Here is a 19469-nt window from a genome sequence, read left to right as displayed (position 1 = left end):
AAGAAAAAAAAAATGTCAGCTGAAATAAACAGTAGTGTGATACCCACTGATACAGTTGACATATTCTGGTGCAAGCCCTCAATATCTCTGTGGATTGGTAACAAATAGTTTGTGATCTGTGGATATACTTTGAACAGCAATGTTCTAGAAGTTGCAAGATACAAAAATTATATATAAACAAATATTTGGAAGGGAACATGTATCAGAATAGCTACTCTCTCAGGGTTGAAGAGAAGATTATGAATAATGTTTTGATTAATTTCTTTTTAAAATACTTTGAATCATTTAAAAAATTAAGATACGTGCTGAAATAGCAGTTTTCTTTGTATTTATTTGTAACTATCACTGTTTTGCAAATGCTGACTTTTCTTTGTAGTTATGTTCGAAGAGGTGAAAGCCATTGGTGGATGAAGGGCTCAACTCCTACCCAGATCTCAGAGATCATCATTAAACTTATTAAGGACATGGCAGCAGTGAGTTCCCATCCTTCTGATCATTATGTCAATGAAGTGCAATAGAAATCTGATTAAAACAGGCAGCTTGTTCTACTACATTAATAGCAGAAGTACATTAGTGTTATTTTGCTTTACTTAAAGCCTCTGTTTAGTAGGTTAACACACCCATTTGTCTTTTCGTTCAGTGATATGTTTTTTGTGTAAACTTCATTTCAAGCTTCCCAATTAATTTACTTGAGAAACTAAACTTTAAAACTTAAAAAATAAAATATACTTTTTGAGCTCTACAAATAAGCCAGAAACCAAAAACCTAAAAGAAAAACAGGGCTCCCTGATGCGATAGTTTCTCATTCTTTTTAGTTCTCTCCTGGTTTACAAAACTTTTACTCTTCTTTATTAATATACTCTACTACTGTCTTTAGATGTTGGCTTTTCAGGGAGATCTGGGAGTGTGGAGGAAAGGAAACTGTTTCTCCAGAGTACATGGCTCTTACTGTTTGCTCCGTATTGCTAGTTTCCTCACATTCCGTTATATTTCCAGGTTGAGGGGGGCAAAGTGCTGTGGAGTGTGGGCTCCTGAGAGGCAGACCAGACAGAAGGCATCTTGGAGGAGGAGGTGGAGAAGGAAATGCCCTTTGTTTTGTTTTGTTTTGTTTGTTTTTTAGAAAAAGAGAGAGCACCCAGCAGGGGAGAGGGGGGAAAGGGAGAGAGAGAGAGAGAATGAATGAATGAATGAATGAATGAATGAATGAATGAATGAGGGAGAGAGACTCTCAAGCAGGCTCCACACCCAGCGCAGAGCCAGATGCAGGACTTGACCCCATGACCCTGGGATCGTGACCTGAGCCAAAATCAAGAATCAGACGCTCAGTCGACTGAGCCATCCAGGCGCCCATGGAACTGCTCTTTTAAGAAATTGGTAGCATGTGCGGGGCACACCTGGGTGGTTCAGTCAGTTGAGCGTCCGACTTTGGCTCAGGTCATGATCTCACAGCTTGTGAGTTCGAGCCCCGCATCGGGCTCTGTGCTGACAGCTTGGGTCCTGGAGTCTGCTTCAGATTCTGTGTCTCCCTCTCTCTCTGCTCCTCCCCTGCTCACACTCTGTCTCTCTCTCAAAAATAAATAAAGATCAAAAAAAAAAAAAAAAACATTTAAAGAAATTGATAGCAAGTGGATGGGAGGCTAGAAAGGATATTCTGGGGAAATACGAAGTTCTGTCATTTTTCCCAATGGCAAGGACATTTCCTCAATCGGAGAAATGGAGAGCTTTCTCATTTTTCAGCTAGTCTTTCTCAGGCTGTTGACTGGATAAAAATATTTACGAAAATTATTTAGGAACACCTAAATTCTATAGTAAGTGTTTATATTCAGCAAAAATCAAGTTAGCAAATAAAGTAGTTATAATTTAAACACATTTATGCTCTCGGGTTGTAGTAATATTCATCTGAAAGCACTTAGCTTAGCAATATGAATTTTGTGTTAAATAACAAGGCTTCATAATCGAAATTTCTCAACCGTAGATACCTTAGTACCTCTGTTATGTTTTTACCTAAATGTAAGAGGAAATACCTTTGAGCTCCATAGGAGAAGAGTATTGAGACCTAATTTCTTATTGGCTTTTCACTCATTAAAATAGTGATTAGAAGTTGAGTTTTTCATAGAGTTGTGATGGATTTTTATTTCGAAAGTATGGCCCTTGATCTAAAGTTGCATTAACAAATAAATCTTTCCTTTTTCTTGAGAGCTGTTATTTAAGAGAAGAGAATTTACTAGTATGAGTATACATTTCTGGTTGCTTATTAAACTATTCTCTCCTGCTCAATAGGGTCATCTGTCTGAAGCATGGTCCCGAGTGACAAAAAATGCCATCGCAGAAACCATCATTGCCTTGACCAAGATGGAGGAAGAATTTAGATCTCCAGTGAGATGTATTGCAACAACTAGGGTACGAGGTTTTTTTCATTTTATTGTTGCATGTTCTTTTTTCCATAATAGGTTTGATTAAACTTAAATCAATAAGTCAGCTTAATCCAATTTTTTTGACCAAATATTCTATTTATTAAAAAAGTGTGAAAGGCTTTTTTGAATTATGAACTAAGTATAGTGGTTATAAAACATTCACATTGACTGTTATGTGTTCTGTATCTCTTGTTTTTGTTATTATTTAGGAAGCTAACTGGTTAGAAAAGGCTAAGACCTTGTGTGGTCTTTCTGATGGTGTATTTACTATAGCTTATACAGTAAATTTAGTGTCAACATTATTCTCAGATACACTGAAAGTCCTTTGAAGACCAGGCCCTCCCTACTCATTTTGGTACTGCCCAATTATTCTAAAGTAGAGCCTACTTACTGGATTTATAGGCCTTACTTCTTTTTAAAAAAGTAAAAAGTGTATTCCCAGAGCAGGGTGGGGAAGAATCTCTTAGCTGGGGAATAGGATTGCATTCTTCAGATGAGACATCTGTAGTAATTTTTAACCTACCAAATTTCATGTCCCATATACTTCCAAAAGAGATTAGGGATTTCCTTGAAGCCAGGGCAGTGTGTCAGCATTAGGAAGAAGTAAATACTGGCAGAAATAGCTCGATAATCTTCACAAGTCTGCAAAAGAAGACAAATTGTATTTCTCTAGGGAAGAAAAAGCCACCTGACACTCTGCTGCTAGTGAGGGTGATGTGTGAAGCTTACTCTGACCACACCACTTCTCCACGCGTGCACTTCTTCACCCTGCACTCCCCTGTCTCCTGGCTTCCTTTGTTTTTCTTTATCTGTTTTTTTTTTCCTTTTTCTAACTTTTCCCTGTCTTACTCTTTATCTCTATCCACTCGTAAGCACTTTTTAAGTAATTAACTATTTTTTAGTAATGAAGAAATGTGTCATGTAAAACTGAATTTTAATCCTTTAAGCCCCAGAAAGTTTTAAACTGTTTTTGAGGACTATATTCTAAAGTTTGTTAGACACGTCCTTGTTTCTGACAGAGTATACCAAGCACAGTGCTAGGCATTTAGAGGTGTACAGAGACTTCTGAGGAGCTGTTATTATCCAGAAGAATTTAATAGGTACCCACCTACCTACTCATGGGACTGTGTAAAATTAGACAACCATTGTACCACCTTCCTTGGAAGGTAGTGCCTCAGGCAGGTGATGCTAGTTGGAAAAATTTGCAAGAGGCATTGGTACCATAAATATTCAATATGTAAATTTGTTTACTGATACAGTGTTTATATATCCCAATAAGGGATAATTTTATGTCAGGTAAAAAACAGAATGGTTCATCAGAGCAGCAGTGATTTATTCAGTAAATATTTGAGTGCCTACTGTGTGCATGACACATACGGCAATGAGCATGTGTGCCTGGTACCACATCAGGAAAACTGGAGTACCACTGGGCATCCATGTATTTTCAAATTCAGCTAGCGTTGAGCTGTTGTTATGGTCAGGCAGTCAGTGTTTTACAAGTCTTTTCTAAAAATTCAGTGTTGTGACAGCCTTTCCTTTTAACAGCTCTGGCTTGCTCTAGCATCACTGTGTGTGCTGGATCAGGACCATGTAGATCGTCTCTCCTCGGGGAGATGGATGGGAAAGGATGGACAGCAGAAACAAATGGTAAGATCAGAACTGTTTTATAAAAACCCGTCTTCGTGTCTTCTTTTTCTTTATAAGTAAGCTTTAGCTTAGCTTAAAAAACAAACAAATCTGCGAGTCAAAATCGCACAATTAGTGGAAAGCTTTGTCACATTGCCCAGGTCATCTCACAAATCTGTTTCACTTAGGGTCCTTTCTTCATAGTCTGTTAGGGGCTTTAATTACTATATAAAAGAGCTTTCCCCTTCTCTGAGCCATGTTTGCACCACATCAAAATGTGCTTTTAGCCACATTCTCATTATATATCTAGACTTTACACTAAATGTTCCCAGTCTTATGGTAAGAAGGAAATAAAGCATTAAGAGAGGCACCGTGACATACCATTTATTCACAAATATACAGTACTTAAAGTAGGTTTGCTAGGTGTGCCTACATTCACTGGAAGGGAAGACGTTATATAGGCCCTTTCAACATTTTCTTATTAATGTTTAAGTTTCAAAATGAATAATTTATTCATTTAGCATACAGAATGTTTGAACACAGGGGGGGAGAAAATGTCTTAAGTCATTAGTCAAAGCATACATGTTTATTTTATTAATCATTGAAACTGCTCAGCACATTAATTATTGAATTAGGGGTTTGGAGGGATTTTTATATTTAAGTACACTTGCCATAATTCTGTTTAATGTTCAGATTCTAAATTCCTAATAGACTTCAGAACAATAACATTACTGTTGTGAATAAATCACATTCCATTTGTATGTGTGTCTGAAACTTTCTTGTTACTGTAATGTGACATGTGGCAATGCCTTATTTTAGCCTATGTGTGACAACCACGATGATGGAGAAACCGCAGCCATCATTCTATGCAACGTGTGTGGAAATCTGTGCACCGACTGTGACAGGTTCCTTCATCTTCATCGGCGAACCAAAACTCATCAAAGACAGGTGAAGATGTCTGCCTTTACACGCAGAACAGCATCTGGAGCATAAGATACATCCTTTTGAAATAAATGCAGGAAGGAGGCTCGGTGTACTGGGAAAAAGGGACTATGGGATCAGAGACCTCAGTGGCATTCCCAACTGCCTCACTTACCAGCTGTGTAAAACGACAGTCGTTTAGCCTCTCTGAGACTTCATTTCCACATTCAAAAAAACAGGGTTGTTGTGAAGATTCAGGACAAGATTGGAAATATCTGAAACTTCTTAGAGTGCTTCATGAAGAAAAGCCATTATTGTTTTGAGCAATTAAATGTTACACTTCCTGTTTCCAAGTGATAAATAAAACATTTTCCCCTTTTCTTTAATGAATCAATAGGTCTTCAAAGAGGAAGAAGAAGCTATAAAGGTTGACCTTCATGAAGGCTGTGGTAGAACCAAATTGTTCTGGTTGATGGCTCTAGCAGATTCAAAAACAATGAAGGCAATGGTGGAGTTCCGAGAACACACAGGTAGAAGGATTTAAGATCAAACCGTGACTACTGATTATGATTGAACTGGATGATACTGATGTGAATTATTTAATGTAGATTATTTTGAGTATATTCTGGTAACTATGACATCACCGATCACTGTATTATCGTATTTACTAGACACTGTTATCTAGGAGAGAGAACACTAGACTACAAGTCAGGAAACCTGGTTTGTCACTCACTAGCTGTGTTACCTTGAGCAGCTCATTTTATCTCCAAAATATGTGATTTTTCATTTTTGATTTTTTTTCTAAAGTAAATCTGGTTATATTCTCAGCTTAAAGTTACATTGAATCTTATGAATTCTTAATTTCCAGCACGTCTGTAGCCTGCCATTTGACACAAATTTGTGATGTTGGAGTTAAGTGCAAATCTGAACAGATTTAAATAAGAGTAATTTTTCATGCTACAAGAGCATGGTCTTTCTCATAGCTGATTTCTTTTTCTGCTATCATCTAATAGGGCCATATAATGCATTAGTAAGTGTTCTAATGTTGAACCATTCTTGTATGCATGAGTTAAACTATCCTTAAAAAATTTTTTTTCCTGTAAATATTGATGAATTCTGTGTATTACTATTATATTTATTTTTGTATCTGTGTTTTCAAATGAGCTTGGTCTACATTTTTCAAATCTTCCTATTTTTCCTGTTCTGTTTTGTTTTCTAGATTCTGTTACATCTTTGATGATTTCAGACATTTAATTTCCTTTTCGTATAGCTCTGTCAATTCTAGTTCCTTGGATGGGAATTCTTCTGTTTTTTAAGTTTCATATTATCTGATGATAGGTTTTCTTTTATGCCTTGTAATTTTGTTACTATAGTAGTTCTGAAAGAGTTATCTTTCTTTTGTGTATTCTTACTTAATTTTTTATTATATTTTGTATGTGCAAAATGTATTTATCTGTGTTTTTGGAGCTGGGGATTTGCCATATCTGCTCAACCTCCTATCTGTTTGGCTTCAGATAGATCTTTAGTTTCTTGTCCCTTTTTTGTGATTAGCTCCTTTATAATTAGGACTGCTTACAACCCTTCCGTAAAACTGCCAGGCTGATTTTCTAGTGATAGCAACTGATACATACCTGATTGTCCTGTTGTTGTTTTTTTATTTAGCTGGGTATTAAAATATATAGAAAACATATCCTTAAGGAAGATTTTTCTTTTTCTGCTTGAACCTAGGCAAACCCACCACAAGTAGCTCAGAAGCATGCCGCTTTTGTGGTTCCAGGAGTGGAACAGAGTTATCTGCTGTTGGCAGTGTTTGTTCTGATGCCGATTGCCAGGTGAGTATACAGTTAGACAGTCAGGCTGCCCCAGTAAGGAATAGCCTGTATTCCCTCAGGACATATTTACTGCATATAAATAAGAGTTAGCGTTCAGCATCACTTCAGTTTTCTAAGTTAGTATATTCCTCATTGTCAAGAGTTAAATTCTTGGGGCGCCTGGATGGCTCAGTCGGTTGGGCATCCTACTTCAGCTCAGGTCATGATCTCATGGTTCATGAATTTGAGCCCTGCATTGGGCTCTGTGCTGACAGCTCAGAGCCTGCAGCCTACTTCGGATTCTGTGTCTCCCTCTCTCTCTGCCCCTCCCCACTCATGCTCTCTCGCTCTCAAAAATAAAGATACATTTAAAAAAAAAATTCTTTTTAAAGAGTTAAATTCTTTATCAGAGCTAGAGAATGGATCAGATAAGTTTCTCAAGCCTGAACCAGACTGTGTGTGTTTATCAGTTCCACCATAATACATATTTAATGTTTGCTTGTGTGCTAGAAACAGGTAAAAGTCTATGGACTGCATTTCTTTACCTCTTACATACTTTACTCACTTATTTCCCTATAAAAAACTTCCAGTATTTAAGAATTCTGTAGTCCTGAACATCCATACACATACTCCATGCTATCCAAATATTTTCAGTTCTTCAATTCAGTTAACAAGAATTTGAATAGGGTCCAGCTATGAAAGATACCTGTGTATTTTTTATACCCATTGTAGTGAGGAGATAGGTAGTAATTGGGAGATTGTATATCAGGAATTTTTTTGCTTCAGGACTATGCATGAAAATAAATCCACTAAAATTATATTTCACTTTTTTATCAGCATTGTCTTTATGTGAAGTGAAAATTTAGAACAAACTGTGGGTTGATGCGGGGGAAGGGAGAGGGGAAAAATGGGTGATGGGCATTGAGGGGGGGGCACTTGTTGGGATGAATACTGGGTGTTTTATGTAAGTGATAAATCACAGGAATCTATCCCCAAAACCAAGAGCATACTGTATACACTGCATGTTAGCCAACTTGACAATAAATTCTATTTTTTTTTAAATTACACGTTAAAAACCTTGCTAATAATCTTTAAGTTATATTCAAATGAAGAATAAAAAAAAACTTTATTGTTACATAGCCTCAATGTGTATTTCCTGTGGGAAATATCTTGGAAAATTAATATAATGGATATAATTACCAGGAGATATGCCCTTTTTGGTATTTTGAATGCCATCATAATTTATTTTTAATAGGAATATGCTAAGATAGCCTGTAGTAAGACGCATCCTTGTGGCCATCCATGTGGAGGTGTTAAAAATGAAGAGCACTGTCTGCCCTGTCTCCACGGCTGTGATAAAAGTGCCACAACGCTGAAGCAAGATGCCGATGACATGTGCATGATCTGTTTCACCGAAGCACTCTCAGCAGCACCAGCCATTCAGGTTGTCTCAGCTCTTAAAGTGTTACAAGTGTCTAGAATTTAAAACGGGAATTATAAATATATTTGTTAAATAAACAGATCACTTAAACCTATTTTATATCATTGGAAGAAAATGTCCCACTAACATCTTCCATTTCTTGGAGAGCAAATTCTGTCCCTTTATGTTTTTTCCATTTTGTGTGCTCAGCTTTAATTTGTGATTTGTGTGAGTCTGTATAATCAATAGAATGTATAAAATATTCTTAAGGGAGGAAAAAATAATAAGGTTATCTAGTAACCACTCTCTTCTTAATTTCGAAAACCCAGAATGGTAGCATTATGCAATTGATAAACATACCTATATATGTAATGCATTTGCATACATCTATAATGTTAGTAATATTATTGAAGTTATAATTTGCTAAATAAGTTTTTAAAACTTTTACCACTTGTTTATATTTTCAGTTTTTACGACTGCAAAATAATGAATATTCTCAAAAATAAATCTTAAACCTTTAAATCAGGAGTTCCTTCTTTCTACCAGAAACAAAAGTTAATAATTCTAAATTGCTCCCTAACGTGGCTTACTCTTTTAAGGTGTCATTAATACACGAAGGGTAACAAATTGGGAGAAGCTGAAGATATAGTTTATAATATTTCATGAATAACAGAGAAGATCTGAAATTTCATTATTCTAAACTTGATTTTTCCCTTACCTGCTTTAACTAGCACCTTGCATTGAACATGGAATAATCTGCCATTTATTCAAGTGTTTATCGTTATCACATTTGCTTACATCCCTTTCTTTTTTTAATTTAAGCTGGACTGTAGTCACGTATTCCACTTACAGTGCTGCCGACGAGTTTTGGAAAATAGATGGCTTGGTCCAAGGATAACATTTGGCTTTATATCTTGTCCCATTTGCAAGGTATGGAGAGAATCAGAACCTTCATCTTCCAGAATAAACATGTCAGCATCTCTTGGTGTCCTTCTCGATTTACTTTTTGCCCCCGTTCCCCACCAGTTTCTGCTCTTTTCATCCAGGTGTGCCAGAGAATATTATAAGATCCCTCTATCTATTATAATGCATTTCAAAACAGTAAGTGTCCATTAAAAGCTGTTTAAATGGAATTAAACATATCGCATCAGAAAATTCACTTAGACATCATCATGCATGGTGTTTGTCACCACTTTCACATCAAATCCTGAGACACGACAGCAGGTGACGACCAAAATGAATGAGTCTGTGGTGCTTGTAGCTTCTTACACCTGCCAATAAAGATGAGGTCTGGGTTTTCAGAGCCATTAAGACGAATTCTTTTAGAGCGTAGGTAAAACAAGGAGAAGATTATTAACATTTTGACAAATCTCTTTAAAGATAGTAAACAAAGTAGCAACTTGTTTTGGCCAGCCAGTCATGATTAACAAAAAACCTGTTTCAGAATGTGACTGACAGTGCCTTCTCTAGTAATTCTTCATTCCTTCCTCTGTTAAGTTCTCCCTATTTCCTTCAGATGTGCAGACTGGTATAAAGGGTATAAAATGGAAAGACTTGCTGCAATCATTGTTTAGTTAGACTGAGGAACAATCAAAAATATTGTAATAAATAATTTTCTCTCTCTTCTTATATGGTGCCACAGAAAAGGTCACATTTAGGAAATGATATACGAAGGTGATATACAAAATACTACCTCTTCATCTACCCTACCCCAAAGAACCAGCACACTCACACAGAGGGAGTGGGTCTTATTTATGGCAGCAAGGCCACCTTTTATTCCCAGAAGAGCTAAGGCAACAGAAGATATATTTCAGGCTCAGGAAATATGAAGATAATGAAACAGAATTTTCATGCTTTATGTCTCATTTGCCCCCATTGTCCCTGATCTTGGAAAAATGTGGGCTTGTGAGGGTTTTACAGGATTGTTTTTAAACGGTATTTTATTTAGAAAATGTCCACTCTCTGGTTATCTCCTAACACAGTGCTTAATTCTTAGATGCACACTTAAGTGTTTGTTGAATTCATAAATAAATGATTCTTGTAAAGAATGTTCATTTTTTAAATTTCAGAACAAAATAAATCATATAGTATTAAAAGACCTGCTTGATCCAATAAAAGATCTCTATGAAGATGTCAGAAGAAAAGCCTTAATGAGATTGGAATACGAAGGTCTGCATAAGAGTGAAGCTATCACAACGCCTGGTGTGAGATTTTATAACGACCCCGCTGGCTATGCCATGAACAGATATGCATATTATGTCTGCTACAAATGCAGAAAGGTATGCTGTAAATTATCATGGGAGTTTTTAAGAACTAGAGATTACCTATGTGATTAAGAATTGAATTGTATAATGATACTGAATTCTTATATCTTAAGTCCGAAGTTAAAAATGAGAAAGCTTGATACTATGTTTTAAGTTGAATTTTTTTACTCAATTTGTTTTGGGATTTTTTTTTAACCTGTATAAACTATTTCCAAAGCATGTAGTATTTCTGTACACAAGCCACTTCACATCAGTAATCTCCTGTTTGCCAAATCCAGTTAGTTCTTAAATAAATCTCTCCTACTTGCTCTTACCACCATTTCCTCATAAAATTCCTTGGCTTCCAAGATGCTACTCTTGGAAAGTACTACTCTTTATTTCTGGTTATTTGTCTTTAACTCCTTTATAAGGCTCGTTTTCATTTACCTGCTCTGTATAGATTTAGTTTCTCAGCAGTGTATTCTTGCCTAATTATAACCTTCTTACCTTTGCAGAGCTCTTGTTCGCCAAACATCTGTATCATTCTGACCTTGAAAAATTTTTGAGACTTAGATACAAATATTTAACTGCTTACCAGACATTTTAATTTTTTCACAGATACTTCAAAGTCCACATGAGAAGTATTACATTCATCGACTTTGACTGTCTCAGTGTCTGGTCTTTATTTACAAAGTCTTATCAATTCTGTCTCTAAATATCTCTGAATTCTTTTTTTTCTATTACATCTTCAGCAACCCTAATCATTTTCTTTGGTAATTACAGTAGCCTTCTTACTGAGCCCCCTGTGTGGAGCCCCTAACCCCTCCATTCCATCCTTTACACTCACATTGCTACTAGTAGATTAATATTTCTAAACCTCAAGGGGCGCCTGGGTGGCTTAGTGGGTTGAGCATCTGACTTCAGCTCAGGTCATGATTTCATGGTTTGTGGTTCGAACCCTGTGTCGGGCTCTGTGCTGACAGCTTGGAGCCTGGAGCCTGCTTCGGATTCTGTGTCTTCCTCTCTCTCTGTCCCTCCCCCACTACTATTACTACTACAGTATTAAAATTTGGAAAATTCTCACGCATGATTATCAAAGCAATAGAAGGAAACATTTAATGTTTCAAAATGAGAAAAATTACTCAAACTTTGCCCTGAGAAAGCAGTTTCTCTTCACTACTTAATATATTTTTTATATTTATTTGGAATATTATACATTCTTTTGTTATTTTACTTTGACAGTACAGTGTTTGGAGTTCCTACTGTATGCATGAGTTTATTCCAGATTAAAGTAGCTTTATTTCATACTCCAGTCTAACCATATGGGCATCCACTGGGCACTGCAGGGGAGAGTCTAACAGATAATAGTATTTTCTAAGAACTCTTGATTTTACTTTCAGTATCCTCATACTGTATCTTCCATGACAAGGTTTTTGTTGTTGTTCTCCGCATAGGCATATTTTGGTGGCGAAGCTCGGTGCGATGCTGAGGCTGGACAAGGGGATGATTATGATCCCAGAGAGCTCATTTGTGGTGCCTGTTCTGATGTGTCCAGGGCTCAGGTGGGTAGCACATTTTAATAGAAAAGACAATTTAGATATGTTAAGCTCCTATTTTTTTTCAAAAATAATAATATAACTAAGATGGTGGGAATAATACAGCAAGTTTTTGCCCAGTGTTTATAGCAGTGTATAATTTTTCAAATTAATTCATATATGTTATTTTCTTGGATGGTATTTACATTTTATAATTTTGTCTTAAATAAAATTATCACCATATTTCAACAAGTAATAAATTTATGTATTTCACTTTCTCAAACCTGTAGTCACACTTTTAGGTTTACCTCACTTCCATGCAATCTTCATAGTACATCTGTGAGACTGAGAGATAGATTAAATATTATTAACCATTCAGTTTGGCTGACCAGGAAAAATTTACCAGGAAATCAACTGTCTTACTTATTAAATCAGATTGGCTATGATGAATCTGAGATAAGAATTTAGGGCCTTCTCCAGACCTTTTGGGCAGAGCTATGCGTTTATTCATTAATTTTTTAATGTATATATCCTCAGTTTTCCAATCAGTTTTGAGACCTATGCATACTCACATGATATGAATCACTAAGCTACATATATGACCGTCCTTAACTGTAATTGAAATAGACTCACTATAATCTTGTGTCTGTGTATTTTCTTTTGCTATAGATGTGTCCAAAACATGGCACAGACTTTTTGGAGTATAAATGTCGCTACTGCTGTTCAGTGGCAGTCTTTTTCTGTTTTGGAACAACACATTTTTGTAATGCTTGTCATGATGATTTTCAAAGAATGACTAGCATTCCTAAGGAAGAACTACCACACTGTCCTGCAGGTATGCTTTTAATATTTTTAAAAACATTGTTGTAATGTATTTACTTTCGAGTTTAATTTAATGATCACAAGAGAACCCTGTTCCAAGTGGTAGAAATCCGGTTCAAACTATACTAAAGAATCAGAGCAAATTTCTTGGCCCTTGTAAGCTTTTGACATTCTGAGTGAAGTAGAAAGATCACCATGGTGATGAGGGGTCAAGAGTTGTAATGGAAACCGGCACCTGGGGAAGAAGGAAGTCAGTAAAAAAATCACTGTTTCGCACTGTAGGGCCATGTGAAGTTTGAAATTATGAATTGATAATAGAACAGTTTTAAAAGATTTTGTAATTTTTTTTTTTTTTTTTTTTTTTGAGAAGTCTGGAACCAGCACCATAAAACGGACAAGTGATTTGATCTAGAGTGGCTGGGAATCGGCAGCATAGGGAGCGTCAGGAAAGCCAAGGAGTTAAGCTGCTGAGAATACAGGAGAAATAATTGTGTGTAGAGGCCAGGCTGAGAAAAATAGGAATATGAAACCAAAAAGAAACCCAAAAGATTGGAAGAGGTCAGGAGGCTGGTGGTTCCAATGCAGTGGAGTACCAGGCTTCACAGAAGTGGGGGAAGCAGAAGGGGAGGTAAATGTGACCAAAGTAGAGAATTTTACATGAGATATATCTGAAATTGGTGAAAATACATGCAAAAGTACTTACAGCACAATCCACAATCTTTTGAAAGCTGAGAAACATACTCTCATCCACTGCTTATCAGAGAGCAGATGCTAGAACCCTACTGAAAAAAAGCCTCTCAAAATTGCTAACACATCTACCTTTCAACAGTCCACTTCTGAGGATATACCTACATATGTGAGGTAAATAAAAAAAGCAAATAAACAAGACTATTCATTGCAACATGGCTTGTAAAAATAAAAATTCATAAGCAACCCAGGTGTCCAGCAGGAGGGTGGTTACACACTAAGTACTGTGCACCATCAAAAAGAGAAAATGGTGATGAGGATGGAGTTTCTATGTACTCATATGGAAAGATGTGTAGGAGACTGTTACGTGAAAAATCAAGTTACAGGGGCGTGTGAGTGGCTTAGTTGGTTAGGCATCCGACTTCAGCTCAGGTCATGGTCTCACAGTTTGTGAGTTCAAGTCCCACGTCAGGCTCTGTGCTGACAGTTCAGAGCCTGGAGCCGTCTTTGGATTCTGTGTCTCCCTCTCTCTCTGCCCCTACCCCACTTGCACTGTCTTTCTCTCTCAAAAATAACTAAACATAAAAAAATTTTTAATGAAAACTTTTAAAGAAAAAAAGAAAAATCAATTTACAAAACAAGGTATATAGTCTGCTGTCTTGTAGGAAAGGGGAAAATGAAAATATATGCTCATATTTGTTTATATTTGCCTTTAAAAAACTGTGGAAAGATACACTAGAAATTAATAAAATTAATTTACTATTGGGAAAAACCAGGAAGATAGGTAGAGATGGGAGAAAGGTGACTCAATGTATACAGTGTTTTAACATTTTGATTTTTAAGCCATGAGAAATATATTATCTATTCAGAAAGAATAAGTAGGGTTTTTTTTTTTTAGTATAGCTACTTTTGCTATTTTGTTTATGTTAAATAGATAAAAGATTGTTCATGGTAAATAGAAATTGTTACACTCTTTCCCCTCTAAAAAGAATTTTTTATTTTAAAGTAGATGTAGTAGACTTTGAAAGAAGCAAGGTCAGAATAACGCGAGGCTAGGTGTTTAGGATAATGGCCAGCATAAAGATGTGAAATGTAATAGCTAGAGGAGGGTGGTGAGCTGGAGGTCAGCAAATGAAGGAAGTACCATAGGGGCAGTTTTCTGGCTCATGTTAGTTTCACGGGAAGAGGGTTATTGAATTGAAAGTTGTAAGTCAGTGGTCTAGAAGTAAATGGGAACCAGGAGAGTCGGTCTTGCTTCCTGGCTTCATGACACAGAGGAGCTCAAGAGATAAGCAGCTTCTAGTTGAGAAAGTTTAGAGGCAAGCAATATCATCAGGGAAAATTCACATTTTTACTTAATGAAAGAAAGTTTCTTCTATGTTCAGAAACAAAGACAAAACAACAACCAAACACTAAAATTAATCAAGAGGTTAGCTAGCAATAAAACAAGTGTGGAGAACACAGAGGTGGATAGTCGCTGAGAGGTTCCAGCAAAGGCAAGGCTTCCCTCACACATTCACATGATCACCGAGCTCTGCCAGTACAGGGACTTCACCCTGGAAACAACCATGAGCCAGAGGGATGAGGCAGGAGAGGATTTACAGAGATGACAGGAGGGAACTGACATCAATCCTGGGCATTTTCACATACATTTTCTTACCTAGTTTTTACAACCTACAAGGTAGCTGGTGTTATTGTCACCTTCACAGATAGAAAGTTAAGGCCCAGAGAAATTCAGTAGCTGGCCTAAGATCATAACACTTAGACTGAGGCATGCTCTCCCAGCCTTTCACATTCATCTAACTCATTAACTCATCCATTCCTATAGAGAACTGGAATAGAATTAAAGCAGACCCCACAGTGAAATCAGCAGGGAAGATGGCCATACATTTTACTTAGAAGGACGGAGGGATTGATTCTGTAACCACTGTCAACCCATTAATTCCAATTTTTAATATATGGATAAGAACAAGAGTCCAGATTAAGAAGTTAAAGTAGACCATTCCTCTGTTACTTTCTAAAATAATTATTAACCACCTTCTTAGTGCCAGAATACTTAGAGTTAAATATTGCTGTGCCTATTTAAAAGATGAGGGACCTAAGGGGTTCCTGGGTGGCTCAGTAGGTTAAGCGTCCAATTTCAGTTCAGGTCATGATCTCGCGGTCCATGAGTTTGAGCCCCACGTCAGGCTCCATGCTGACAGCTCAGAGCCTCGAGCCTGCTTTAGATTCTGTGTCTCCCTCTCCCTCTACCCCTCCCCCACCCACACTCTGTCTCTCAAAAATGAATAAATGTTAAAAATTTTTTTTTCAAATAAAAAAACTAAAATAAAACATGAGGGACCTAAGAATCAAGAAAGATTAAGTTAACTTTGCCTCACTTTTCTTATCTGCACAATGGGGACAATAGTTCCTGCCTCTATGACTGGTAGAAGATTGACTTGACATACTAGAGCAGTACCTCAATAGCAAGCACTCAAGTGTCTGCAGGTGATTTTTCTTTTGTTTTTACTTTTACTGTATTTTTTTTTAGCATCATGATTATATTACTATTTTTTACCTTCATGATTAGATTACTAACTCCTTGAAGATAGGGGCCATGTACTATTCATTTTTACATCTCAAGCACCTAATGTAACACCATTCACACATTAGGCACTGAGTAAATACTTGTTGAGTAAGTGACCGTTTATTTTCTCCCAGAAAAAAACAAGGACTGCAGTTTGCAGGAGCCATCATTTATGGTGTGTACTTGAGTGTCCCTCTTCCTGACAAGTCTCCCCCACCCACCAGTGGGGTGGGCAGAATATCAGTGTGCAGTGTGATTTGGGGTGGCAGGTACTGATACACACTATAATTTATAACCGGAATAATTACCTTTGTAGGTTTTAACCGCTGCTCTTATGTCTGGTAGCTGAAACCAGCAGTTGACTTCTCCCTCTGAGATGACCTGTCTTCAGTGTGATACTTACCCTCTTGCCTTGGTCTTACTCTTATATGGATAGAGGCAGTTTGTACTTGTTTGGTGGTAGTAATAACAGCTAACATACTGTGCCAGGCTAAGAGCTTCATAAACACTAGCCTTTTATCACTCCTGTTTTCCTTCTTTTAAACCTAGAAGAGATAAATTCAGTTCAGATCTCATTCCCCATTCATCTGGGTAAGCTTATTCCATCCAATCTCATACTTTTCTTTCAGAGTCAAAATTTACATTTATTGTTTTGGTTACTAGCTGTAGGAAACAAATGCATACTTCTGTTTCTTCCTCTGCTGTTAGAGACTCTGTATTCAGGTATAAGCCCAGCCAGGATTCCCTACACAGTCAAGTTCCTCACTTATAAAGGAGCTAAATGTCCTTTACTTTTTTTTTTTTAATGTTTACTTATTTTTGAGAAATAACGAAACAGAGCACAAGCAGGGGCAGAGAGAGAGGGAGACACAGAATCCAAAGCAGGCTTCAAGCTCTGAGCTGTCAGCACAGAGCCTGACATGGGGCTCGAACCCATGAACCATGAGATCATGACCTGAGCTGAAGTTGGACGCTTAACTGAGCCACCCAGGTGCCCCTAAAAGTCCTTTTTAAATGATAAGAAACACATGACATGAAGCACAATAATATAGCAAGTCTTTTAAAATAGAAAAGTATAGTTTTATGTACATTTTTAAGCCTCATTAAGTTTCTCTTTTCCCTAAGCGCTTCTTCCAGATTGTTATATTTTATATTATGTTACCATTCATATATTTAAGCTGATTTTCATTTTTCTACTAATCTTCCTTCAGATACTTTTAAAATAACAGTCTTTAATAATCAGTCTTTCCATTTCATCAGTGTGTGCGTTTTCTTCAGAGAACTAACATGGCTTATTTACATTTAAATTTGTTTTTACCTGCAGAAAAACATTCTATTAAAAAGTCTCCATATTTTCTCATCCAGAATAGTGTTCAATTCAACTGAACTGACAGATTTTCATGACGATTTTTGTTCATTGTTCTTTGCTTTAAAATGATATATCTAATGTTCAACCTCACTAATCAGGGAAATGCCAAACAAAATCACAATGAGGTATCACTCTACACCAATTAGAATGGTTAGAATCAGAAAGACAAGAAATAACCAGTGTTGGCAAGGATGTGGACTAGAAGGAACCTTCGTGCACTATTGGTAGGAATGCAAACTGGTGCAGCCACTGTGGAAAACAATATGGAGGTTTCTCAAAAAATTTAAAATAGAAATACCATATGATCCAGTAATTCCACTACTGGGTATTTACCCAAAGAAAATGAAAACACTAATTCAAAAAGATAGATGTACTCCTATGTTTATTATAACATTATTTACAATGGCCAAGATATAGAAGCAACCCAGGTGCCCATCAAGAGATAAATGGATAAAGAAGATGTGTATACACACACACACACACACACACACACACACACACACACACACAGAGTAGAATATTACACAGCCATAAAAAGAAAGAGATCTTCCCTTTTGTGATAACATGGATGGAGACATAGAGGGTATTATGCTAAGTAATAAGAAATAAGTCAAACAGAGAAAGACAAATGCCATATGATTTCGCTTAAATGTGGAATCTAAAAAACTAAACGAAACAAAAAAGCAGAAACAGATCCATATACAGAGAACGGTCTGATGGTTCTGAATGGGGGAAGTAGGCACAAAATGGGTGAAGGGGAGTGGGAGATACAGGCTTCTAGTTATGGGATGAAAAAGTCACCAAAGTGAAAGGTATAACATAGGAAATCTAGTCAGTGGTAATATAATAGCTTTGTATGGTGACAGATGGTATGGCTCACTTGGGGTAAGCATAGCATAATGTATAGCTGTGTGGAAGCATTATGTTGCACACCTGAAATTAAAGTAGCATGTGTGTCAACTGTACTTCCATTAAAAAAAATAAAAATGTTTAAGATGAGGTATCTCATTCATTAATAGAATAAACTCTATAGCTCATAGAGGTGATTTCTAGGCAAGATGTTGTAGGTAGATTCTGTCATTTTTAAAATTTGTATTTGTGTAACCATAGTCCTGTTATTTCTTTGAATATCTTATCAGTAATTTATATTTACATTAGGTTTGTATATATGTGTGTGTTTTTTTAATTACATGCTTTTGCCTCCTTCAAAATGTATATAGGTCCCAAAGGCAAACAATTAGAAGGAACTGAATGTCCACTCCATGTTGTTCATCCACCCACTGGGGAAGAATTTGCTCTGGGCTGTGGAGTGTGCAGAAATGCTCACACTTTTTAGAACACTCAGATTCCTTTGTCTACAGAGAAGAAGTTGCCTTCATCCCCCAAGTGGATGTGGTAAAGTTTAAACTCTGCTCAGGATAAGGACGGGACCATTTTTACATCCATGAAAATGAACCATTCACAGTGCAAGAAGGATGCCAAATACCATGTACATAATTCTTGCTATGGAAAGTTTCCCCATTATTTCAGTTTATTTTCTTTTGAACCAAGACATCAAACTTGTGAGGTGTTTGCATGTGGCCATTACCGTCATTGGCCTGTGAAGCATTGAACATTTATAGATAATTGATATAAAAGAATCGCCATGCCCATGGACTAAGAATGATGCTGGCTTTCAAGCAAAAAAGAAAAATAATCATTGTTTATTGTATACTGCCTTTTTTGTAATCCTGTATAATTGCATCACGGGTGGGGATGAAAAGAAGAATATTCTGGTTTATTTCCTAGACTGTTATTTAAAAAAAAAAATTGTGTTAGGACTGGCATATAAATGTAATAAGTATCACACTGTATATAAAGATATCAATGTTTGTTCTGTATAAGAATTACTAAATTACAAATGCAGTTTCATTTAAACTTCTAGGTTAAGTTGAGCCTGAAATTTTAATGAAGTGCAATACTGAGTGTGCCTCATTATCTTGCAGCTGTAAACATATTGGAATGTACATGTCAATAAACCACTGTACATTTTTATACAGTGATAAAGTCTAA

General features: G+C 36.5%; 1 protein-coding gene across 12 annotated transcripts in view; it reads left to right on the top strand.

Annotated features, from left to right (window-relative positions):
• The window catches only part of MYCBP2 (MYC binding protein 2), a 283218-nt gene extending 263749 nt beyond the window's left edge, over positions 1 to 19469 (top strand). For all 12 annotated transcript variants that reach the window (XM_042928333.1, XM_042928362.1, XM_042928341.1 and 9 more), the window contains 12 exons: positions 377 to 473; positions 2281 to 2400; positions 3960 to 4061; positions 4860 to 4988; positions 5359 to 5491; positions 6690 to 6793; positions 8028 to 8216; positions 9015 to 9122; positions 10262 to 10471; positions 11890 to 11997; positions 12640 to 12805; positions 18638 to 19469. In XM_042928333.1, coding sequence (XP_042784267.1) covers positions 377 to 473; positions 2281 to 2400; positions 3960 to 4061; positions 4860 to 4988; positions 5359 to 5491; positions 6690 to 6793; positions 8028 to 8216; positions 9015 to 9122; positions 10262 to 10471; positions 11890 to 11997; positions 12640 to 12805; positions 18638 to 18753 — 1582 coding nt within the window. In that variant the 3' untranslated portion in view covers positions 18754 to 19469. The remainder of the gene's footprint in view (positions 1 to 376; positions 474 to 2280; positions 2401 to 3959; positions 4062 to 4859; positions 4989 to 5358; positions 5492 to 6689; positions 6794 to 8027; positions 8217 to 9014; positions 9123 to 10261; positions 10472 to 11889; positions 11998 to 12639; positions 12806 to 18637) is intronic.

The sequence above is a fragment of the Panthera leo genome, chromosome A1 (genome assembly GCF_018350215.1).
Source record: "Panthera leo isolate Ple1 chromosome A1, P.leo_Ple1_pat1.1, whole genome shotgun sequence".
Classification (NCBI taxonomy): Eukaryota; Metazoa; Chordata; class Mammalia; order Carnivora; family Felidae; genus Panthera; species Panthera leo.
This window is presented reverse-complemented; position numbering and strand designations above follow the sequence as displayed.